Source organism: Galleria mellonella, unplaced genomic scaffold (assembly GCF_026898425.1).
Source record: "Galleria mellonella isolate WM207_F2 unplaced genomic scaffold, CSIRO_AGI_GalMel_v1 utg213, whole genome shotgun sequence".
Lineage (NCBI taxonomy): Eukaryota > Metazoa > Arthropoda > Insecta > Lepidoptera > Pyralidae > Galleria > Galleria mellonella.
The window spans coordinates 4,269,397-4,295,911 of record NW_026442039.1 but is presented as its reverse complement, the minus strand read 5'-3'; the positions used below and the strand labels follow the sequence as shown (position 1 = coordinate 4,295,911).

The window sequence follows — 26,515 nt, the reverse complement described above, 5'->3', positions numbered from 1 at the left end:
ATAGAAACATTTTTTAAATGAAATCAGTGACAAATCGAGACATTCAATCAATTGAACGATTTTGATTTTTTTTAACTGTAGTTACTTTTGGCCGCAGATGGCTTTTACAGTTTCATCGGCCGCGTGCATGGGCAAATGCAGAAGGTACTCCAAGCCCCGAGAGAAAGAATGTGTGTGAGAGAGAGAGAGAGAGAGAGAGAGAGAGAGAGAGAGAGATAGACAGAGAGAGAGAGAAAGATAGATAGAGAGAGAAAGGGAGAGAGCGTGACGAAATGTCGACTTTCACCGATGGATTGCAACGATTTTTGATGCAGATTACTATCGTAAATTAACAGAGTGTGTTATGGACGGGTATAAATTCATCTGTTTCAAATAAAATTAAATATACATGAACCCTATCCAGGGTTCAAAAAGGCGTGTAACGTATCCATGTTACACGCATTTTTGGTAGATAAAAAAAGTAATGACGGTACTGACTTGACCTCGAAGCTGAGCTCCTTGATGAGGACGTCGCCGTTGGGCGTGACCAGCGGCACCTTGTCGAACTTGATGATCTTGTCCTGGTAGATGATGCGGCCCGCGCCCGGGGCCAGTAACGCCGGTGGACCTGTTAAGCATCCACAAATAATAAGATCTCAACATTAGCTTGCGGCTAACTGAGACAGGCACGCCGGGTGCATAAACAATTTTTTTTTTTTATAATATAGGAACAAACAAGCATACGGCTCACCTCATGGTTAAGTGATTACCACAATCCATGGGTATTTGCAAATATCAGAACAATTGCAAATATGTATATATTTCTATATGTATATGTTTATAAGGTTTATTAATTAAACTTAAATATGAAATTTAATTAAAAAGCCCGACATCAGCAGCGGTGTCTTTAACCTACGAGTACAAATTTCACACAATCCCACCAATTTGATACCTTGTGAATAACAAGAGATCCTAGCGTGAGAATCAGATGTATCCTTTCAAAATTTATGAGAAACCTGACAATGAACATCTAGGAACACCAAGGGTGTGGGTTAAGAATATATTGCTTTAAGATTTGCTACATATAAGGTTATTCCGACGTTTCTAAATTATACTGGCTGCGGTTATCAGCTGATCGAAACGTCGAGATAATGATAAATAATTATATTTCATTCAAATAATCAAGTTAGGGGGGAAAGGGATTGTTAGCAATGGAGTTTGGCAGCCCCATTGCTAACAATAAACCCTATCAGGTCAACCTCTACGTGGTTCCTCCTGGTAACCATCGTGAACAATTCTTGTTGAATTCGTCACGATGGACTAACTGATCTGCTTCATCCTCACCTATCATCCTTCACTGGTGCGCCGCCGGTGTATACCGATAGCGCGGGTGGGGTTACTATTTCATTATCACCCATAAAAAAATCAAGTTAACTCCTTTTTTTATTATGCAACATGGAATGGTATATGAGGGCGCGGCTAAGTATAGGTCCTGAGTGCCAGCGTATTGTTAGTAATGCGGACTGTCAGTCCTACTGCTAGCAATATAGGGTATATTTAGTGTCAGGTCGACCTCCACGTGGTCACCCCCTGGAAACCATCGTGCTGAATTCTAGGTGTATTCATCACGATAGGCTATTCGACCTACTTTTTCATCATCACCTATCATCCCTGTTCGGTGCCACGCCAGCGTATACCGCTGTATGGAAACACGAGTGGGACAGTACCTTAAAAAAACCATAAACCATGGAAATATTCTCACCATTGCCGTTTTGTACGTTCTTCTCGACCATGGTCCTGGTATACTTTCCGCGCTGGACGTCTTCCAGCACCGACCTCAATTGGGTGACTCGTGCGGTCAAGCCAGCCAGCTTGTTCATCTCTCGGCCAGACAATACTAGCCTGCCGATGCCTTCAGCCATTTTGACCATCATGCGCCCATATGTGTAGTAGTGCTGTTGAAGGTATCATTACTTATACAAACTTATATACACATACAACATGCTTATCTCCCATTGCGGTGACCAGAAGTTGTTTGTAATGGGGATTATCTACCATTGCTAACAATACACCCTAACAGGTCCTCCCTAGAAACCATCGTGTTAAATTCCAAATGTATTCATCACGATGGGCTAACAGACCTGCCTTTTTATTCTCACCTATCATCCCTCACTGATTTCTTGCCAGTGTATCCGTTAGCGCACGCGGGGTTACCATTCCATTATCATTCATTAAAAAAAACTTCCTTTCTGGCCATATCATCTTTCACGCAGTCCATCCGTCTCTTTTTATAGGTAATACCTTTCTTACCATACTCTCTCTCTTCCCCACGCCTCACATTTCCATACCGTGACAAACGACTACTTCTCTTCTTTTTCATTATTGGCGCTACTTTCAAACTTCTTATGTACTCATTCTTGACCTTGTCACACCACATATCCATTTCTAAGGATGAAATCAAAAAACGCTAATGATTTTGATTTCATCCCCTGCATAGCTCCACTTCAAATAAAAGAAATATCAACCTTGAATCTGTCATTTTCGGTTCCCTTTGTTAGGAGGTTGTGATCCACTGCGAAGAATGGCCTCGACACAGCGTAGAAGCCGACAGTAATCGCCACGTCTGTGAACAAGAAATAAGAGTTTATAGAAATCGGTTGACCGATTTTCGACTGACACATTGTTTATCCGTATAAAGTGTTAAAATTTTTAAACTCAAGTTTATACTCAACTTCAAACGAAAGTAAAACCTCTTACGGGCCTATATTAATTATTAAGTAAGTGTTTACTTAATCGATATGGTTTACTTGGTAGTGAAATTAAACAAAATAATTCTATTATTTTGTTTAATTTCGCTAGCATTAATACCACACTGATTTGTTTTTAGATGCCTTGTTTAGAGGTGAAACACGTGTCGCAACATGTGCATGGACTGAATCACGGTCGGAGATTAATGATTTATATAGAAGGTCGTAGAACTTCTAATAATAATAATAGTCAATCTAAAAATGTTGGCAGTCGTACGCATACGTAGCGGAATTGAACAAAATAATTCTAATTGACTAACCAGTGATAGACTTCCGAAAAATAACACACAGCTCAGTACAATATTAAATGTTTTGTTTCACTCGCTGAAAAAAATGTCAAGGTACTACAATAGCTAGAAGAGATTTGAGACGTTCGCCATATTAATGAGGAAGAGAGCAACAGTACTGGATATATGACAATTATAAATAAACTAAATGACGGTTTGTATGACAAAGGTCCCCGATTGTAAAATCAATGTTATTGTAAAAAAAACACTTTTAAAAATATATTAAGGCCAATGCAATTCAGATCGACATTGATATAAACAGCAGAATGCAGTAGTAAAACGTACATGTATTTGTAAAATAAAATATTCAATTCGATGAAAAAAAAAATGTATTTTTTTTAAAGACATATTTTATAAGAGATCGACTCAGAACCAAAAGAACAATATTTAAAAACAATAGATGTTCTAAAAAACAGTGTCAATAGCTGTTTAGTAAACTGTACTGTATAGATATTGGATAATAAAAACACTGTATAAATAATAAATTTAATTATATGTATTTAAGGAGCCATCACTGTTAGAATTAACAAGAGAAAATAAAAAAAAGTTATGTCATCGACAACAGCCAGTATTATGGTAAAACTCGAATTTACTATGTAGATAATATGTGTACAATTGTTTAAAAATGAATTAGGAGAATGTACAATAAATTAAACATGTCAATAATAATTTAGACATCTCAGAGAAACGCTAGCTTATGATTACAATTTTTTTTTTATTATACAACTTAGAATGGCAAACAAGCTGATGGCCCACCTGATGGAATGTGGTAACCGTCGCCTATAGACATGAGCAGTACCATGGACATAACAGAGTATACTGTTTCGTCCATGATACTCCCCATGCGTTGCCATTCTTGAGGACTCAGGTGTTATTCCTCTGTACCCTGTAAATTCACGCCATATCCCACCCTTCAAACTGAAACACAGCCATGTTAACACGACTGCTTCACGGTTGAAACACAAATGGGACAGAGGTACCTAAGCAATCGACTTTTGTACAAAGTCTCCCTTTGGTGCGTTATAACATAGTGCATGTGACTGGTCACTAAAATATAATTTACGGAGATTCATTATATTTGACAATAGAATTGAGTGTGGGATAAAATTTGAGTTATGATTATTAGATTGACTTTAAGCCGAGAAATACTTATTCAATGCATTTGTATTACAGTAAATAGTTCAAATTCAAATTCAAATTCAAAAATCATTTATTCATGTAGGACATTTTAGCCGCTTATGAACGTCAAATTTTTACATTATAATTTTATATTTTCCCTACCGTCCAGTTCGGTATATAGATCCAATTGAGAAGAACTGGCAAAAGTGTAAAAATGTCAGCTATCACCTTAGCATGGTATACTGAACAAAGTACACTTCAGTTTTAATTTGGACTTAGAACTAAGCGTCCTAAAAACAATGGACTGACTGAATAATTTTGAATAATATGAATATTATTTCCATTTCTTTGTTTTGACTGTGTATGTTTAAAAATGTCAGAAACACTGGCGCTGGATACAGCGAACGAAGACATGCGAGTCATTGCTTTGACTATCGATGCACAAGATGGGTCAAAGTGGAATAGAAACAACAGAAATAATCACAATGATTATAGTCGAGGTTAAAACTTTTGAAAGGAGATTGATACTTTTTTTTTAATTTTATTTATTTAAATGAACACCGACAGCATATTGCATTATAACACATATAACAAACATTAAATATAATACAATATTAATGTACATGCCTATTAAAGGTATTCACAGCATTTTCTTTTTTATGCAACTTAGAATGGCAAACAAGCTGACGCCCCACTTGGTGGAGAGTAGTAACCGTCGCCTATAGATATGAGCAGTATCATGGACATAACAGAGTATACTGTTGATAACATGATACCCATGGTATCCCCATGCGTTGCCATTCCTGAGGACTTAGGTGTATTCCTCTGTACCCTGTAAATTCACTGCCATATTTTATAATTTATTTCTTTCGTATATTAAATTAAATCAACACACATTATTTATTTGCATTAAGTGTTTTTTTGTGGTGTGTCGTGTCGGCAAACACAGCTGCTTCACGGTTGAAACACGAATGGGACAGAGGTATCCAAGCAATCGACTTTTGTACAAAGTCTCCCTCTGGTAAAGGTATCATTTTAAAGGATACAGCAAATATGGCATGCATGACTACACAATATAACAGTCAATAACAGTGTTAGTGAACATACTATAATAATGCGCAATATATATGTAATTTATTAATTTAATTCCTAATTATCTTTTATTTACATTATATATACATCGTAACTATTAGCATATGTGAATTTATTTTTCATATTAAACCACTGTAAGGATTTATTTAATTATTTTAAATTAAATAAGTCACATGCGTATATGCAGTCACGTACGTATGTCTCATATCCTTCTATGAACTATCAAAAAAACTGAAATTCCACGGGTTTTTTTTTTTGTGATAATAAATTCGCACGTGTTTTGTTCGACTCTTAAATTTAAGCTATTTGATATAAAATCTATACTCACATTTTGCGACGATATTGTCTATGAAGCCCATCATTACTCTAAAGTTGAGGAAGTTGCGCAGATGTCGCGTCAACTTGAAGAAGCTCGCTAGGAGAGTCAGCTGTTCTCTGTGGTTACCCTGCGACAATATAGAACGCATGAAAGTTATCAGGGGCGTCACAGTGTATTCTGTGATACCTATGGTGTTAATTATATCTATAGACGACGATCACCTCTTTCTATCAGTTGGGTCACCAGTTGGCTAACATTTAAGACATTACATTAAAAACATTAAAAAATACAGCAACGTTGTCAATAATAATGCTCAGAAGTTAATAAAACATTTTTTCAGAAAAACACATTATATGAAAATAATACCTGTATAACCATTAAAAAAAAAATGATAATAAATTAGAATAAAAAAAAATTAGGACTTGCTGCCACGATTGGCAGCCGTAGTTAGGCTTTGGAGATATTTCAAGAGATGGTGTTGTCCATCCCTCGCCCTCCCTTCTTGCCTGGACGGGGTCGCCACATTGATTCGTAATTGTATTTATATTTATAAACATACAGATGAAAATAAAATAATAAGCTGACCTGATAGAAGGCGATTTCCTCGGAATTAGTGATTAGTCTCGAGTTTACGTATCTGAATTCACCTTCCAGCTTTTGCTCCTGGACTGTCATCTTCGCTGTAACACAAGACAAAAATCAAATATTTGCATTTGTTACAGTAAACAATAAAATTATTAGAGGGAGACTTTGTACAAAAGTCGATTGCTTGGGCACCTCTGTCCCATTCGTGTTTCAACCGTGAAGCAGTTGTGTTTGCATGGCTGTGTTTCGGTTTGAAGGGAGGGATATGGCGTGAATTGACTGGGTACAGAGGAATAACACCTGAGGCCTCAGGAATGGCAACGCATGGGGAGTATCATGGGCGAAACAGTATATTCGGTTATGTCCATGGCACTGCTCATGTCTATAGGCGACGGTTACCACTTTACATCAGGTGGGCCGTCAGTTTGTTTGCCATTCTAAGTTGTATAAAAAAAAATTTAGTTATATGGAGATAGGCATAGGTTGTTTTAATCTCGGTCAGTGAATATATCCAGGTTACCTAGATGTATTTAGTATTTTATTTGTATATAGTCTACTATCTTTTAATTGCGACCAAAGATTATTAAAAAAAAAAAAAAGAAATTTGAACTATTAATAATTTTAATGTAATTTAAATTTACATATGAAAAAGCGAAGTTTAAGTCGAAATAAAGCGAATTCTTTACATTAAAAAATTATTACATTCATGATAAATCACGAATTTGTTTATGTAGATATTGACTCATTCAAAATAAGACCCTACTCTTTGGGTGAGGCGATCATCTAGTACCTAATATTAATGCTCAAAGATGGTTAGTATAATAAAATTAATACCTGTCGGTTTTCTTAAGATAGTCAAAAAGATTCCAGAGACCACCAAGTACGCAACCATTATTCCAGGGGTCTGAAAAAATAAAGATGCACTGTAATAAACCAATGTATATGTATGATTTTGTAACTTAATTAATCGGTAGACATGTTTTCGTTACATATTATATGAGAAAAAGTAAGACGACGGATATCGCTGTCTCGTTCTGTTTCATCATTACACGCTTGAGAAACAACAACACGCGAGATATTGTAGTTTCGATATATTGCATACGTACGACAGAAAAGACCAGAGGGAGACTTTGTACAAAAGTCGATTGCTTGGGTACCTCTGTCCCATTCGTGTTTCAACCGTGAAGCAGCTGTGTTTGCATGGCTGTGTTTCGGTTTGAAGGGTGGGATATGGCGTGAATTTACTGGGTACAGAGGAATAACACCTGAATCCTCAGGAATGGCAACGCATGGGGGATAACATGGGCGAAACAGTATACTCTGTTATGTACATGGTACTGCTCATGTGTATAGGCGACGGTTACCACTTTCCATCAGGTGGGCCGTCAGCTTGTTTGCCATTCTAAGTTGTATAAAAAAAAAAAAAAACATCTATTGATACATTTGTTTGATTGAGGTGGAAGAGGAGGGGGGGGGGGGGAGGGAGGCTTGTTTAAGTTGCATGTATTTTAGCTATATCATAATATCACTATAGGCGACGGTTACCACTTTCCATCAGGTGGGCCGTCAGCTTGTTTGCCATTCTAAGTTGTATAAAAAAAAATATCAGTCGTCAACTGTCTACTGCTGTACATAGGCCTACTTCTATTGGGGGGGTTTTGGAAGTAGTTGCCACGTTTGGTAGGCGGATTGACAACCGCAGTTAGACTTTTAGTGATGTTTTAAGAGAGAGGCTGCCACCCACTCCTCGGCTATTAAGCTCCCTTAGTCGCCTCTTACGACCTCCACGAGAAAGAAAGGGGTTTATATATATTACTAAAAAATTTGCTATTTATATATTAATTACTAAAGTCCACATTTGGGACACACAATGGGAAAATGTTCAGTTTCACATTCCCCTTAAAAGATGCTAATGACTTTGATTTTAGCCTATTTAAGAATATTTATGGAATTGTAATCATATTTGATATGTACAAAGATAAAAGGTGAACTCTCCAAACAACAAAATGGCGAGGTCCAGCAGGAAAAAGAAATGTTGGAAGGCAAAGAAAGAGATGGGCAGATGACATAATAAAGACAGCAGGAAAAAACTACAACAAACAAAAGACAAGTATTGCTATAGATAAGGAGAAGTGGAAAAAGATGGAGGAGCCTTTTACCCTTGGGGACTACTGAAGTGGATAAAAAGCTATAATAATAATAATAATCATATTTGATACTTTTCTTTCCGTTAATATACCTTTTAAACGCGGTAGCAAACTCAGTATAACATTCACGTGAAAATACTCAAGAACGTTTTACTTCCAATATCAGCTTAAGTAGATACGAAAAATATATATTTTTTTTAAATTAAATCACTAATTACATCATCAATTTAATTTTAATCTAAATCGCAACAGTCTCGAAAAAGATATAGAAATGTATATGAATCTAAATTCAATAAAATGACGTAAGTACAATCGCAAGGATAAAAATGTCTCATTAAAATGATAATGTGTACACCAACAAGGTTATAGTAGAATACGAGAAATACCGACCGAATGCGAGTTCTATTGAGAAATAAATCGAGACGTAGAGAACCATTATATATATTTTTTATTATTATTTTATTGGTATTGTTTTCGTGTTTCGAGGATATGCAAAGCGGTTATCTCTACACGTATAATGAAGGCGACTTAGAAACTTGACACTAGAAGGCGTTAATGAAGGCGACTTAGAAACTTCACACTAGAGGTCTTTAACTTAGTACTAACAGTAATGATATCAGCTGGTATTTTCAGTTTATTCACTACTTATTTAAAAAAGGTATCATGCAACAAGTACGCCGTATATATATATACATATATATATATATATATATATATATATATATATATATATATATATATATATATATATATATATATATATATATATATATATATATTATTAGTGTGATAATGAAATGGTAACTTCGCCTGTGTTATCGGTATATGCTGGCGGGGCACCAGTGAGAGGTAGGTGACGATGAAAGCAGGTCAGTTAGACCATCGTGACGAATTTCACTAGAATTAACCATGATAGTTTCCAGGGGCAACCGCGTGGTGGTTGACCAGATATATGTATTGCTGGTAATGGGGAAATGAGACCCATTATTAACAATTTCTTTCCCCCCTCCCAATATTCAATTTTTTTTTAATGCATGATTAATGGAATGGTAACCCCGCCTGTGCTAACGGTATACGCTAGCGGGACACCAGTGAGGAATGATAGGTAAATAATGAAAAAAGCAGGTCAGTCTGCTAATCGTGATGAATACACCTAGAAGTCAGCACGATGGTTTTCAGGGGGGAACCGCGTGGAGGTCGATCTGACAGGGTATATTGCTAGCAATGGGACTGGTAGCCCGCATTACTAACGATCCCTTCCCCCCAATATCCAATATTATGATTTATCAGTGTATCAAATATCATTTTAATCCATTCAAATGTGCATGATTGGTTAATAAGACCTTCATACACGTGTAGGATTACTGAAGTTCCCACTATCATTATTACGTTTAATCTATTGTTCACTCTGATAAGTTTTGATAAGCCAGGAAATTGTTTGAGCAGACGACCTAATATTGCCATTGCAATGTTGCTCTTCTAAGTAAGACCATAAGGTATAAAATGAATTGAGTGAATTCTGACGACCTTACATATACAATATTTTCATATGTAATAGGTATTATATGTTCTCTCTGTGAATAGGATATTTTTTTCTAATAGGTGAAAATGGCATGGTAACCCCGCCTGCGCTATCGGTATACACTGGCGGGGTACCAGTGAGAGGTGAGGATGAAAAGGCAGGTCAGTTAGCCCATAGTGACAAATTTAACGATAAATTAGTCACGATAGTTTCCAGGGGGAACCGCGTGGAGGTCGACCTGATAGGGTATATTGAGAGCAATGGGAATTAACCTCCCCATTACTAACCATAAGAATAAATGGTCTTTATTCTGATGGCTTATCTGGTTAACTAAAGATTAAATTAGAAATTTGTATTTGATGTCATTAAATTAAAAATCAATAAAGAAATTTTTTAACGCTTTTTTTAATTTTTAATCAATGTTCAACACTCAGGTCAGTTTGTACGTCAGTTTACACCGCTATTGAAGGCAACTAAAAATATGATAAGATATTATTGTTGTACATACTATTGTTATTTTTATTTTTTTTTTTTTAATGAAAAAGGATGACTAGATTTTCCTATAAAGTCACAAAAATAATAAATTTATATTTATTATATTTATATTATTATATGTATCGCATCTGCCATATTTAGAACTGACAAAAGTTTTTATCTTGCCTCCCACCAAATTGTTTATAATTACTCCTTTCCATCCAAAGGTTGCCTGGAAGAGATCGCTCTTAGCGATAAGGTCGCCCATTGTTTTCTCATTGTGATTATTTCTTGTAATTATTTATATTTATAACAAGTTTCCTATTGTAATCTCTTGGAGGAAACAATAAAGAGTATTTACAGGCGGGGTTACTAATCCATTTTCACGCATCAAAAAAAAACATGCTTGCCGTTCCCCCTGGAAACCATCGTGATAGATTTATTGTTGAATTCATCACGATGAACTAATTGACCTGCTTTATCCTCACATATCGTTTCTCACTGAAGCCCCGCCAGTGTATACCGATAGCGCGGGTGGAGTTACTATTCCATTATCATCCATAAAAAAAGCAAGTCAAGTGCAAGTCGAACTCCCACAACGAGGGTTCCGTACAAAATCATCAAGTTTAAAAAGTGTTTTTTTTTTGTGAGTTGTCTACATATTTACGGTTTTCAGATTTTTTCTTTACTTGTGCTACATGAAATTCTAGCCAAATTTCATGATTCTAGGTCATCGCGAAGTACCCTATAAGTTTAGATTCCCTTTGCGAATGTCAAAATATGCGATATGAATGAAACATAAACGGCCGTATCTTTTGATTACATCGATTTAGAAGCTTGACTTTCTCAATGCTTTAAGAGATTGCCGACTTTAGTATATGATATTAATTTCAACTTGATACCTCCACGCGTTCCTAAGAAAAAGGGTCTTGACAGAGGGACAGACGGATGGATGGGCAACGAAGTGATCCTATAATGGAACCGTTGTTTCCTTTGGTGATACAGAACCCTAAAAACATTTCATTATCATCAATTAAAAAAGTACACATTTTAGATGTATAAACAGCTCATGAAAGCTAGGCAAAATATCAACTTAATTTGATAAGAAAATGTTTGTTAAAAAAGTTTGCAAGATCATTATATTATATCTATTGTAAATAACGTTAAAATAACTGTTTATCTGCAACTACACTGACCGTATTGAACGTGAACGTATTGTAGGTCTATTATCTGGTGGACTTTGTACCAAATTTTGAATTATAATATCAAACGAGTCACTTTGTTGGTAACGTTTTTGAAGTTGAATTTATTTACCTTTATATAACTTTTTAGCTAACAATTTTCTTGTTATTTCGTATACGTGGTTTTTTAATGAATACACCTGGGATTCAGCACGATTATTTTTTTTTTTTGTTGGGTGAAAATTGTATAGTAACCCCGCCTGTGTTAACGAGATACGCTGGCGGAGCACCAGTGAAGGGTGATAGATGAGAATGAAAACAGGCCAGTTAGCCCATCATGATGAATTCATCAGGAATTAACCATGATAGTTTCCAGGGGGAGCCGCGAGGAGGTCGACCTGGTTGGGTATATTGCTAGCAATAGGATTCTCAGTCTCCATTACTAACAATCCCTTTCCCCCTCAGCACGATGATTACCATGAGGGGACCTCGGGGAGGTCGACCTGACAGAGTATATTGCGACTGATGAAACTGGTAGTGCGTAATACTAACAATCCCATCCTCCTCTAGTTATTACTGTAGTATAATATTTGGAGTACAAACTTACAATACTTATTATTATTTTAGCCGGTAATTGTCCACTGGTGAATATAGGCCCATAATAGTCCCCCATACTAGTTACCACACTTAGCAGGCCGGTTGACAACCGCTGTTAGGTTTTGGTAACGTTTTAAAAGGGACGCTGTTGCCTATCCCTCGGCCATTGGGGGGAAAGGGATTGTTGGTAATGGTGTAAAATAGCCCCATTAGCAATACGACCTATCAGGGTATATTAGCAATATACCCTGACAGGTCGACCTCCACGTGGCTCCCCCTGGAAACCATCGTGGCTAATTCTAGTTGCATTCGTCAGGATGGGCTAACTGACCTGTTTTCATTCTCATCAGTCACAGGTGCCCCGCCAGTGTATACCGATAGCACAGGCCGCGTTACTATACCATTGTCATCCATTAAAAAAAAACCCTCAGCCATTAAGTTCCCTTAGTCACCTCTTACGACACTCACAAGTTTTTTTTTTTATACAACTTAAAATAGCAAACAAGCTGATGGCCCACCTGATGTAAAGTGGTAACCGTCGCCTATAGACATGAGCAGTACCATGGACATAACAGAGTATACTGTTTCGCCCATGATACTCCCCATACGTTGCCATTCCTGAGGACTCAGGTGTTATTCCTTTATACCCAGTAAATTCACGCCATATCCCACCCTTCAAACCGAAATAAAGCCATGCAAACACAACTGCTTCACGGTTGAAACACGAATGGGACAGAGGTACCCAAGCAATCGACTTTTGTACAAAGTCTCCCTCTGGTAGGAACGGGTGGTTTACTCATATTCTATGCCGGGACCACACAGCAACTTACTTATTGAAGGAAGTAAAAAACATCAACATATAAAATACAATTAATTTAGATGTGGTAATTAAAAAAAACCGCAAAGTTAATTTTTTTGTTTGTTTGTTACCTGCTAGCGTCTTAACGACTTGACCAATTATGAAATTTGATATACACCATATGGGATTGAGGTTATAGGCTACTTTTTATATTGAACAGTGAAAATATTCCGGTTACGCAGACAAAGTCGCGGGTAAAAGATAGTATTACATAATCGTAAAATGTATTTTGTTGGAATCGGACTGTATGGAGCGACGAAACTCACAGCGTTCGAAGACCCAACTAGAAAAATCTTGCTTACAAGCATTTACTTGTGGGACCGAGGTTAGACTATTGTATTATCTGTGCCGAGGTCTTAAATGAATTTTATGAGTAATAAATTTAGTTTATGTTCCACAAATAATAAAAGACTGTCTAGTAAAAAAAAAACAGACTTCAATTGTGACAAAACCAGTTATTTAGATTTAAAAATTAATTTTATAAAAAGATTTTGAAAAAATGGAACCAAATTGTAAGTATATCCTTTCAAAAAAAAATCTACATCGGTTTAGAGTTATGAGGTAACAAACAAAAAAAAAATACAACCGAATAGACAACCTTTTTCTTTTTGAAGTCAATTGAAAAAAAAAGACTTTAATTGTGACAAAACCAGTTATTTTGATTTCCAAACTAAATTACTGAAGCAATTTTGATAAAATTTCTATGAAACTGATCTGTAAGTATATACTTTTAAATAAAAAAGAACGTTTTAAAACCGGTTTACAATGGAGTTATGAAAAAAAACAAAAGAAAAAAAAATACAATCTCTTTTTTAAATTCGGTTGAAAATCAGGAACGAGCATTCTACGACAATATAGATTTCAGTTGGACTAATTTTTCAATTGTCATAATGTTTCTTCAATTGAACAGCGTGCTACATACTTTTCAACCGATTTAAAAAAAGGAGCCGGTTTTTAATTCGATTCGATAAACAAACCGCGTAAAAATGAACGGTTAACTAGGCTCCGAGCAGCGATCTATTAATATATCTGAAGATGCCTCATTTAGAGATGAAATACGTGTTACAAGACGTGCGTGGACTGAATGACGGTCGGAAATTGATGGCTGATATAGAAGGTTGTAGAATTTCTGGTAATAATAAAAGTAGTCAATCTTCGAGTGTTGGCAGTCGCACGCATACTAATGGTAGCGAAATTAAACAAAATAATTTTAGAATTATTTTGTTTTTTATTTGATTAGTCAAATAATCAGTTCAATTATTCACAGATTTATTTCTAATGGGTAAGATCTAAGTCTCTCATAGTCTACTCCTAAATTCTAGTAAAAAATTATAACTATACTTGTCATTGATTTGATCCCGTCCGTCTGTCGCTCAAGCGAGCATTTCAGATATTAAAATGTAGTTATATTGCGATATTTTTTCGATCAGTGTATTTAGAAGTATTAAATAAAAACAGTAAATTCAATAATTTTAATTTTTCATTTGCCACCCACTATATGTTCGTGTGGCGTAATCACGAACATATAGTATTAGCTAAAATTTATCAGTATTACAAAATCTATATTATTGATTATTTACAAATATTTAGATATATGAATTTGATTATGAATTGTTATCATCATTGCACGTATCGTATATTATATGAGATATAATGTATAGATTAATAAATACCTAATTAATATTCATGTTCACAATAACATCTGATTTTTCACTGTTGTTTCACTAGTAATGTAAATTGAAAGAAAGAAAGAAATAATTTAACCAAAGAAGCATGCGGCCCGCACAGTAGCACACAAAACAAGAGCAAAAGAAATCAAAATAAAAGAAACAAAAGAAAATAATAATTGTATACAAATAGAAAGCAATTAAATTGAAATTAAAAATTAATTAATTGAAGATGTGTTTGGATGTTTAAATTCACCAGAGGGAGACTTTGTACAAAAGTCGTTTGCTTGGGCACCTCTGTCCATTCGTGTTTCTACCGTGAAGCGGTTGTGTTTGCATAGCTGTGTTTTGGTTTGAAGGGTGGGATATGGCAGTGAATTTACTGGGTACAGAGGAATAACACCTGAGTGCTTAAGAATGGCAACGCATAGAGGGTATCATGGGCGAAACAGTATACTCTGTCATGTCTACGGTACTGCTCATGTCTATAGGCGACGGTTACCACTTTTTATCAGGTAGGACGTTTGCTTGTTTGCCATTCTAAGTTGCATAAAAAATATAATTCTAATAATATTATAAATGCTAAAATTTGTAAGAATGTATGGCTGTTTCTTAGTTTTTTACACAAAAACCACTGAACAGATTTGAATAAAATTGATATAACCAACCTGTGTAAAGTACGTTATATCCTAACTTAGCAGATAGAATATTTTATGTAGTGATTTACGCGGGTAACGCCGAAAAATACAACAAGCTATTCAAATAATCCGAGGAATTGAAGGTATTTTTAAATCCAACGGTCAAGTTACGGTTAGATCAAGGGGTTAAATAAAGTGATCTAGACAAAAAACAATTAAATATTCTGTGGTCAAAAGTACATTATATAATGTATGCAGCAATAATTTGCTTATGATAATTAGCAATGTTCCATTATAATTTTTATATACGCTTTTTATATGGCAATTTTCTTATTATGATACCTATCACATTTCAACCGATTTTAAAAAGGAAGTTCTCAATTCGGTTGCATTTTTTTTGTTAATTTATTACCTCATAACTCCGTCAGTTGTAAATCGATTTAGAAATTTTGTTTTTATTTGAAAAGATACGGTAACCGCTTACCATGAGGTGGGCCGTATACTTGTTTGCCACCTTTGGGTGGATTCGACCAAACTTTAATTTATACACGAACAACTATACCGCCGATAGTCTATTCCATGATCTTAATCTCGAATAAATCAAAATTTATTTTTCCATGCAATCTAACGTATAACTATACTTGGAATAACTATTCGTGATTAGTAAAGTAAACGGTGACCAAAAATGATACCCGACAAATTAACGTTGTTCTACAAGGAGACTACATAAAAGAATAATTTTATTACTATTATTTTGCACATTTTTCTCTCTTTATAAGGTTTTCTATAGTCGGGCCAAAGTCTAAATTAAAACAAGAAGTCTTTGTTTTCACTTGCCGTTTATTTACGACTTCCTAGTCGTAAACAGACGGCAAGATTATATTAATCTCGGAAATAAAAACTCAGTAAATGTATAAGATAGTCAATATGACAAAGATATGGAGGTTGTCGCATTAAAACAGCGACAAAAGCAATAGCTAAAATAAAAATAAAAGTTAAAACAAAGATAACAAAATGTATCACATCTCCCATATTTAGAACTAACAAAATTTTTCATCGTGTCTCCCACCAAATTATTTATAATTACTCCTCTCCATCCAAAGGTTGCCTGGATGAGATCGCTCTTAGCGATAAGGTCGCCCATTGTTTTCTCATTATGATTATTTCTTGTAATTATTTATATTTATAATAAGTTTACTATTGTAATCCTTTGGAGGAAACAATAAAGAGTATCTATCTATCTATCTATACTATTTATAATCGTGTTGTAATGTAAGAGAAACTAGAACTCAGTTTGTACGCGTCTTACTACAATGAAATGTTCCCAATTTTTTTATTTAAAATGTAATTTCCTTTATGTAGTTAAATGTAGTAGTTTGTTTATCATTTCTATTATCGAATCTAAAAAGATTCGATTCTTCGTACTATAGTGTTTTTTTTTTTATTTTTATTTTTTCTATGAACGGACATTGAATTATATAAATGCAAAATTTTAGTTAAACGGCTAATTCGAACTTTTTTTTATCTGTGAAACTAAACATTTTTAACAAAGGAATATAAGTCGACAAAAACAAAATGGCGAGCCTCCAATACAAACATGGCGCGTTCGATTGTCAATCAGGGTTCCCAGGTTCCCTGGACTTCAACTTCGTGAACTGTGTACGGTATGCCAAAAATATTAAATTATTACAAAAGGATAGTGAAGCAGTTGTGTTTGCATGGCTGTGTTTCGGTTTGAAGGGTGGGATATGGCGTGAATTTACAGGGTATAGAGGAATAACACCTGAGTCCTCAGGAATGGCAACGCATGGGGGGTATCATGTGCGAAACAGTATACTCTGTTATGTCCATGGTACTGCTCTTGTCTATAGGCAACGGTTACCACTTTCCATCAGGTGGACCATCAGCTTGTTTGCTGATGAAAAGGATAGTTCGGTGTATTAATTTACAGATAAAACGCAGACGACGGTGTCCCCTGCAAGCGGTCCTATAAACCTTTTGTGCTCTGTGAACCTAATTCATCTACTCAAGGGGGAAGGGACTGTTAGTGATGCGAACTACCAATCCCATTGCTAGCAATATACCCTGTCCGGTTGACCTCCACGTGGTTCCTCCTGGAAACCATCGTGGCGAATTCCAGATATTTTTATCACGATGGACTGACTTGCTTTTTCATTCTCACCTATCATCCCTTACTGGTGCCCCGCCAGTGTATACTGATAGCGCAGGTGGGGCTACCATTCCATTAGCATCCATTACAATTCACCTACTTTATGCATGTAGCAACAATAAAAACGGCTAGACAGATATTTGGAAAATAATATATACGCTATGTTAATATGTAATGCAGCTGTCTATAGATGCAACAATTTTTAAAATCGGTTGAGTACTTTTAAAGTTTATCCACAAATAAATTAATAGTCAAATCTTTCCTCTTTATAATATTAGTATAGATGTATATGTTGCAGTCAAAACTCTTAACCAGTCAAAAGTACTTTTGACTGAACAGGTTGGTCAAAAGTGGTTTTGACTGAAAATTATTGGTTATTAGTACTTTTGATTGCAAATTTGCGGTTTTTTTTTATTGGATGATAATGGAATAGTGACCCGCCTGCGCTATCGGTATACGCTGGCGGGGAACCAGTGAAGGGTGATATAGGTGAGGATGAAGCAGGTCATTTAGCCCATCATGACAAATTCACTAATGATTCAATCACAATAGTTTCCAGGGGGGACTGCGAGGAGGTCGCAAATTTGCGGTTAGGTTAAATACTTTTAACTGTTACTTTTGTCAAAAATATTATTGGCTAAAGCATACAGTCAAAAGTACTTTTTTGCCTGATTTTGCTAGTCAATAGTACTTTTGACTGGTTAAGAGTTTTGACTGCAACATCTATACACTTAACAAAATAAAGTGTAAATTACAATAAAAAAAAAACCTCGCCAATGGTCACATTCGGTATTTTTATTAATTACACCTGGCAACCCTGCTGACAACTTACTGGCAATAATAAAGGACGTTCAAAATTTTTTTGTTGTTTGTCGACTTACGAACCTTTGAGGAAAATACCATAATAGTGGTATGTGCCATACACATATATACATACATATAGTTATATAGATTATAGTTGTTTACTTACAGTGGCTCCCAGATTTGTCGTCAGCCTGTACAGATATATGCCGATGTCCAGTAGAGGTTTGCTGATATTGCTGTACAGGTCTATAACGGTGTCGCAGAATTTCTCTATGTCTGTAGTCAATACTTGATCGGCGTTTGCTATCCGATTATCCAAATTTGATACTTGATAATACGTGAAACCTCTGCAACAATAGATTATAAATTAAAAAAAAAATACTATGCACAATTATTTTTATTAATATTTTTATTTTAATATTAGTTTAAAATTTTATAAGTTTTAGAAGTAGGAAATCCAAACCACTTTTACATGACGTATCAAAATAAAATATACTAATTTTTAAGATTAATCACAGAAATTTTCTCTCACGAACGCTCAGGCTGTGGAATAAGCTCCCTGCCGAAATTTTCCCTAGAAACTTTAGTATGGGTTCTTCAAAAAAAGTATATTAAGATTTCTTCAAAGTCGGCAACGCGCACGTTGACACCCCTAGTGTTATAGGCGTCCATAAACTACAGTAGCCGTCTACCATCAGACAGGCTGTATGATCGTTTACCTTTGTGTTATAAAAAAAAAAAGACCTTCAGGAATGTAACAGTGAAAAACGCATTTAATTTGGTGCAGTAGTTTTTGCGTGATACGTAATATTAATAAAACAAAAACAAGACTCAATGTACAATTAATTAACAAGGTCAGTACAAGAACTAATTAAACGTAATCCATCCACCAATTTATTAATCAATTACGCTTATACGGATTTGCATTAAATTTAGTATACAAACACAGGTAATTTTTTAAAAACAATTCTTGCGTAAAAATAAATAAAATATTGTACGATATACTTTTGCTTCCTTATACTGAACCTACATATTTATTTATTTACCACATTACAAAACATGAATAGTACACAAGGCGGCCTTAATGCTATATAGTATTCAACACTAGCTTTATCTCGCGGCTTTGTCCATAGTCGTATTGTTATATTAAATAACCTATAACCTTCTTCAAGAAATGAGATATGAAATCTAAAAAGAATTTTTCAAATCCGACTGGTAGTTCCAGATATGTATGCGTTCAAAGAAACTCTTCACTTTTATTATATTAGCACATATATTTTGTTAATTAATACATTTAAAATTCGAGTCAGTTTACGGGGTCGGCAGAGAATCGAACGCCAAAACTCTTTGTCCTTGCACTGATCTCGTGTTTTATCCGTTTTTCAACAATCCATTTTTCTAACGCCTGGTACATGTATGCTGATAGATTACGATGTACACTACAAGTCAAGGAAATCAAACAAATGTTTTGAAAACGCATTTAATATTTATTTATTAATACCGCAATATTTATTGTGTAATAAAATAAATGGTGCAATATGTCATAAACATTGGAAACTTCACAGCGTTTTTATGGTGATTTTCTAAAAACTGTTTAAGAGCATTCTTATCTACTATTATTATTGAAAGATGGGCTTTTTTAGGCAGAAAAAACCTGTGAAACTGCGATCTTTCCATGATCTTTTGTGCTTGCCCTTTTCTAAAGTCCGCCGCTAATTTTTATCAGTGATAGGAATTTTAAGATTTTTTTTTTTTTGCAGCAATGTTTTTTATCTCCTCACAATATAAAGTGAATTTTCCAAAAGAGAGATATCGTTCATACCTAAGCATATATGTTTTTCTATTCATATTAAGAGCGTTAATATCTAAGCGTTAATGGTTCATAATCTAACGTAATTATCTATTTTTGATTGATATATTTAATAAATGCTCTAAGGAATTAAAATGGCAATCACGCAATCATTTTTATACTGATGGAAAAAAGTATTTGAAATTTCAAAAGCAATATATTGAATACTACTGATTTAACTGGGCTTCGCGTGAGTATCTATCTAGAAAGATAAATTGGTATTTTGTCGTTATTGTTGTAAAATATTTATTGTACATAATGTACATGGGATACATTAAAAAAAAAATTATATACAATGTCGGATTTATCCAATAAAAGGATCTCTTACAGTCAACCTTTGGGAAGCTAAAAGTATATTTCTTAGCTTTAATAATACAATTGTTGATACCTTGGGTTACATTATTGTAATTTTCATAAGGAACTCTACTTTTTTTTAATATTTTTAACCTATATAGCTAATTATTATTATATTATTTGATTTCTACTTTATGTTGTATTTATATTTGTCAATTGTCATTGTATTATATATTTTTACGTTTTTGGTGCAATAAATAAATAAAAATATCTTACTTTTCCATATAGTTTGTGTTGCCACACTTTGGTTTTAAGGCTCTACACCTTATACCTACATATATTAAACTAATTAAACCCAATTAAATTAATTTAGTCATAAGGTAAATTTGGGTAAAATTGCTGTAAATCTGAAACTTGGCATAGTTGTTTATTAAGTATAGGTGACTTTGTAAAAAAAAAAATCATATACGAATAGAGTAAATCTATGATGAAATGCATAAACATTAGGGTCTTCACGTACCAAGGTTAAACAATGCCTCTATTGTACGAGTCTCGTTAAACAAACCATCGAAAGGTTTGTCTTCTTATCTTCCGAGTTGAGAGACCGGTCGAAGTCCTATCCAAAGTTTGTATTAACATATTACTTGCTCGAAATTATTTGCTCACAATTGACAAGACAATTACAAGACTATTATAATTTTATAATTATAATATTATAAAAATCATAAGTGGTCGATGTCTGCACATGGATGATATTTAAACAAAAAATACTAACCTTTCTTTGCATACTGGTAGAAATGTCCATCATAACACTGAATGCCTAAAACTTATATAAAAGACCAAGTTCACTTTAAGTTGATTGTGTCTTGATAATTTTTTAATGTTCATTGCAGAAAAAAAAATATATATAGCTGTCAAATTTATTGTTTTAACCATTTTTCCTTTAATTTTAAACATGAATTATATCACTTTGATTATATGACTTTGATTTCACCAATAAAAAAAAATCATGCAAAGAAGGGTTAAAGGGTTTTTAATAGAAGCAATAGAAGACAGTAATTTTTAGAACTTTTGTTTATTTTTAAGTTTGTTTCGGCATCACGCAAAAAATATCTACTAAATTAAACGCGGTTTTCACTGCTATGTTCCTGAAAATTAAACTTAAAAATTGGTATATGTTTTATTTTGACACGCTACCTAGAAATGATCTACTACATTGGTTTACCTACATCTGAAATCTGCACTTACTTTTTTAAGTAGCGGGCTAACTTACGTACTTAACGTACGCTTCTTAGGGTACGTTAAGTAGTTCTCTCTCTCTCTCTGAAGTTACAACCAGTGTTTGAATTAAAAAAAAAAAATATTTTCAACCATGTTTGTTTAGTTTGTGCTAAATTTTAATATATAAAAATATATTTAATGCATATATAACTTTATTTGTAGGTATTAAAATTTAGGGTTATTAACTTCTCAATAATTTTTCTTGTATTTGTTTTGCGTTTTTAAATATGTTATTTATGCAGGCCGTCAATTTGTTAGTAATTTCTTAGTAAAATAAGTAATTTTTTGGCGGATCTATAATAAATAGTAATAATAAAACTATACCAAATGTAAAATTTATAACAGTCACTGAGATATAGTGCTATAAAAAGAGGGATAGACAAAGTTGCATAGCAGTCACTGAGATATAGCTCTATAAAAAGGGGGATAGAGAAAGTCGGACTAGCAGTCACTGAGATATAGTTCTATAAAAAGAGGGATAAACAAAGTCGCACTAGCAGTCACTGAGATATAGCTCTATAAAAAGAGGGATAGACAAAGTCGCACTAGCAGTCACTGAGATATGGCTCTATAAAAAGAGGGGATAGACAGAGTCACACTAACAGTCACTGAGATACAGCTCTATAAAAAGAGGGATAGACAAAGTCAACTTTGTACTATTTTGGTATTAAACCCTAAAAATCAGGAAAATTGACGTCTTTTCTGATAGCAATCACATATTTCAGTTGTTTTGTTTCTATTTGTAGGTATTGGACATTGCCTTTTATCCATTAATTTTATAAACGTTTACTTTATTGATTACAAATATGTGTCGATATGATAGCGTGCATAAATACAATAAGATTCGTTAACAATGTAAACTTTGCACTGAACCGCAATTAGTGCTTCGTTTTCGAGGTCAGACAACTTTCTCTCTGCACTGTATATGGATGCGTCTAGCAATTACTTTTTTAAATGTCTTTATTTTTTCTAAAAGATGAGGTCTTAATTAGATTGTATATTTTTAAATGTGCGTTATACGATAATTTGTCTAATTATATATTTACAACGAGTACTATTATAAAAATTGTGAAATTGTGTTTGTGCGTTTGAAAACCTTTTAGTGGCTCAGCCAAAAGTTATGAAATTTAGTATTATTATTATTATTGAAAGACGCCTTTCTTTTCCGTTTTTCAGGCAAAAAAACCTGAGACACTGCGACCTTTCCATGATCATTTGTGCTCGCCCTTTTTTAAAGTTCGCTGCTAAATCCTTTCAATGATAGGTATTTTATTATTATATTATATTATGAATAATTCAGTGACCATCGATTCATTTCAAGATAATGTTTTTTTATGCTACCCAATGCATTTAATAACATTACGCAGTTGTTTATAAGCTTTGACTTAATTTCGTATAAGTGCAAGTAATGCAGCTTGACTAGTAAATAAATATACTATTATTTATATAGTTAAAGTTTTAGATTCTGTTCTACACGCCTTATTATGACTATAGTTTCGGCTTGAAAGATTGTGGCATACAGCGCGGATGGAGTTATCACTTTTATCAATTTAATAAAGGCATTATTTAAGTAATAAAATATTAAAATAATAAGAGTAAAGTCAGTAAAAAAGTAGAATTTAGGTAAACCAACTTTCTCTTTATGGGGGGAAGGGAGGGGGGAGGGCATTGTTAGAAATGGAGACTAAGAGCCCAATCGCTAGCAATATACCCACCAGGTCGACCTCTATATGGTCCACCCTGAAAACCATCGTGCTGAATTCTAGGTGTATTCATCCAATGGGCTAATTGACCTGCCTTTTCATCCTCACTTATCATCTCTCACTGGTGCCCCGCCGGTGTATACCCTTAGCACGGGCGTGGTTTACCATTTCATTGTCATCCATTAAAAAAAATCTACTCTTTATCTATATAATGTACAATCAACAATGTAGCTATCTATACTTCAATATATAGTTTATATAAAATATAGGCAAACGATTTGAACTTTGATTCGGGGTAATTAATTATGTATAAGGTCTTATCTATGAATACCGAACATATACATATATTTAGGTAGGTCGCAGAGATTTTAAATATTTATAAAATAAAACCTGATTCTTTGATAAAAGAAAATACCAATTTTTAATACTTTTACTGCTGTTATACGAATTTCGAAAAGGGAGTTCGAAATTTGACCGTATTTTTTATGTTTCCGAAATGTTACAAAATTGTGTAATACTTCTTGTGTATAATATAATATTTTAGCCAATTCTTCACCGATTTCGATGATTCTTTTCACAATGTACTATTGTTATAGGTATATACTTATATCTGGCTTTGCAACTTGCCATGACACATAGTCTGTATTGATGCTGTTAAAAATATTTTGTTGTAAAGCTGTCTTGTGCATCTAATAAATAAATACAGTTTACGACGATGTCTCATATAAATACTGTTAGTTTTTTTTTTTTTTATTTGTGAAAATATTAAATAATTATTTTTGAAATGGGATCCTAGGGTTTTTTATGAGATCAAAATGGACCAGTAAGTTTGCCTGCATTATTGATTTACGCTGTGGGCACTCAGAGACCGATGACAAGAGGATGAAGTTATATCAATTGGAATGTTGTGATGAATTAACCACAATGGTTTCCGGGAGTCAGCTTAACAAGGTATTTTTTCAATAACAATAGTAAATCAATATAATACTCACTTCAAGTATTCTTGATACATGTGCAATGTCAAATTGGTCCTAATTCTCAATTTTGCTTCTCCTATACTCCACTTTAGTACATTATTTACTAAAGATATCTGAAAACAAGTGGATTATATAAATATTTGTCATAATAGGTGTATAAATAAGCAAAGTAAATCTGAAAATTTGTCTAAGCCTATGTTTCGAAATATTTAATTTTTTTATTAATATTGAGGAATCAATTGTTCTAATTTTTGGAAGTTCCTGCGGGAATGAGAGATAAATATAAGATTTGTGTAATGGGAGACTTAAAATACTTTATCTTACTATATTTATTATAAATTGTATTAATCTAAATATGTATGCTAGGGCATAAAGAAACAGTACCAAAACAAATGTTCAGATTCAAACATACCACTTTTGCTTCCTTCCATATTTTTTAATACCACTGAGGTGGCAAACAAGCATATGACCCACCTGATAGGAAGCAGTTACCGTAGCCTATATGTGAGTCTATTCATACTCAATTAAACAAACACAATTCGTTACTCAATTTAATCATCAGTTATGCAGTTTATAAAATAAATTCTATATTGTATAATATTTATTTTAATAGTATAAACGTCTGTGTTTATCTGCTATAGACTAAATATAAGTTTCATTGACATTTAGATACTTTTAATGAAAGGTTTGTCTGTACAATTTGCACTTATGTGAAGCTGAGCTAAAAAAGATAATAATGTAATTGTATAGGTGAATATCCAAGTTATTTGTAATAGGTACATAATCTTCATACATAATCTTTTATGTATATACAAAGCTGCATATCACACCACTCAAGGACATAGTTGCTTTCCTAGGAGTAGAGATTTTGGACAAATATAAGAATAAAATACTCTTATAGCTAGTTTTTTATATAACAATAAATGACATATAATAACCTTAAGTTTTATTTAGTTACAGCTTAAAAGGTTTGAAGTGAAGAGCCATTAAATATATAAGCAATGAAAACTTTTAAAACTTACCATTGGCATGGCTATGAAAAATTGTACTAGTAATCTCTTGAAGTCCGGTAAATTCATTGAAATAATGGATCTGTAATAAAAAATTATGTTAAGCTCTTTGTAAACAAAAATTGAGCAAGGATAAAATTAAAATAATTTTTTATACTAAATTACAATTTCAAAGATGTGAGCAATTTAAAAAAACAAAATGTCTTCCATTTTTAAGTGTAACTTCATTTAGATAATTAAAACAACCAATGACAAGGCAGTTCATTAAATAATTCAAATATATTAGCATACAATACATAGCAGTAGTTAAGTTTATATTTTAAGATTAAATTATTTTTGTCACTGATTGTTTTAGGGATGTGGAAAAATTGTTTATGTACATTTTTTATGAACTTCTTGAAAAGAATAAACATATATAGGTAATGCTGCGGAATAGTTTGGTACATTGATATAATAATACTGCCTTTAAAACTACTTACCCTTCAATTAAGGTTGAATGCTGTATAAGCCATAGATCACAAATGGATCTTGAAATAAGAGATACTGCTATGAGCACCATCAAACCACTCTCCCTTGACCATAAACCAGGGAACATAATTTTCCATAATACCTTCAGATCTGCCCAAAACCTTGCATCTACTTTCCCTTTTGGTTCCTTTTTTGTTTTTTCTTTAATCATATATTGTATTTGTTCTTCTGGAGACAGTCTGACCAGTCTGCCATCTTTGCTTCTGCTATGTTTACTGTGAACAGTGAGGACCTAAAGTTATTACAGTTGTTCCCAATATTCCCCTTCAGTGTTTGGTAAACATTTTAATTTTGTTACTTTTTTAAATTGTAATGGTGGCAAAGAAGCATACGGCCCATTTACAATATGGACATAAGGCATTTACTAAAATAATAGGGCCGTCATATAAACTCCATGTCCAATCAGGTAAAGTGAATAAAATTTTTAATTTCCTATGTTTAATTGACCTGTGAAATTAGTTTATTACTCTTCTAAATTAATCACTGTATTTAACATATCTGGTTTGCATTCTCATATTTAAAACGTGGTCAAAATAGGAATTAAAATTACATTTTACGATGTCTGTTATGGCATATTATAAGCATTGAATGGATAACATGGGGGATATTATTTTGAAAAGGAAAAG

General features: G+C 33.6%; 1 protein-coding gene across 1 annotated transcript in view; it reads right to left on the bottom strand.

Moving 5' to 3' along the window:
• Positions 1 to 26,515, bottom strand: part of LOC113511974 (ATP-binding cassette sub-family D member 3) — a 37,511-nt gene that overhangs the window by 9,687 nt on the left and 1,309 nt on the right. Inside the window, exons 2-11 of the mRNA XM_052894481.1 lie at positions 25,841 to 26,104; positions 25,374 to 25,443; positions 24,367 to 24,464; positions 18,414 to 18,594; positions 7,023 to 7,092; positions 6,189 to 6,283; positions 5,613 to 5,730; positions 2,505 to 2,602; positions 1,742 to 1,934; positions 478 to 607 (exon numbers count right to left, since the gene is read on the bottom strand). Coding sequence (XP_052750441.1) covers positions 478 to 607; positions 1,742 to 1,934; positions 2,505 to 2,602; positions 5,613 to 5,730; positions 6,189 to 6,283; positions 7,023 to 7,092; positions 18,414 to 18,594; positions 24,367 to 24,464; positions 25,374 to 25,443; positions 25,841 to 26,104 — 1,317 coding nt within the window. The remainder of the gene's footprint in view (positions 1 to 477; positions 608 to 1,741; positions 1,935 to 2,504; positions 2,603 to 5,612; positions 5,731 to 6,188; positions 6,284 to 7,022; positions 7,093 to 18,413; positions 18,595 to 24,366; positions 24,465 to 25,373; positions 25,444 to 25,840; positions 26,105 to 26,515) is intronic.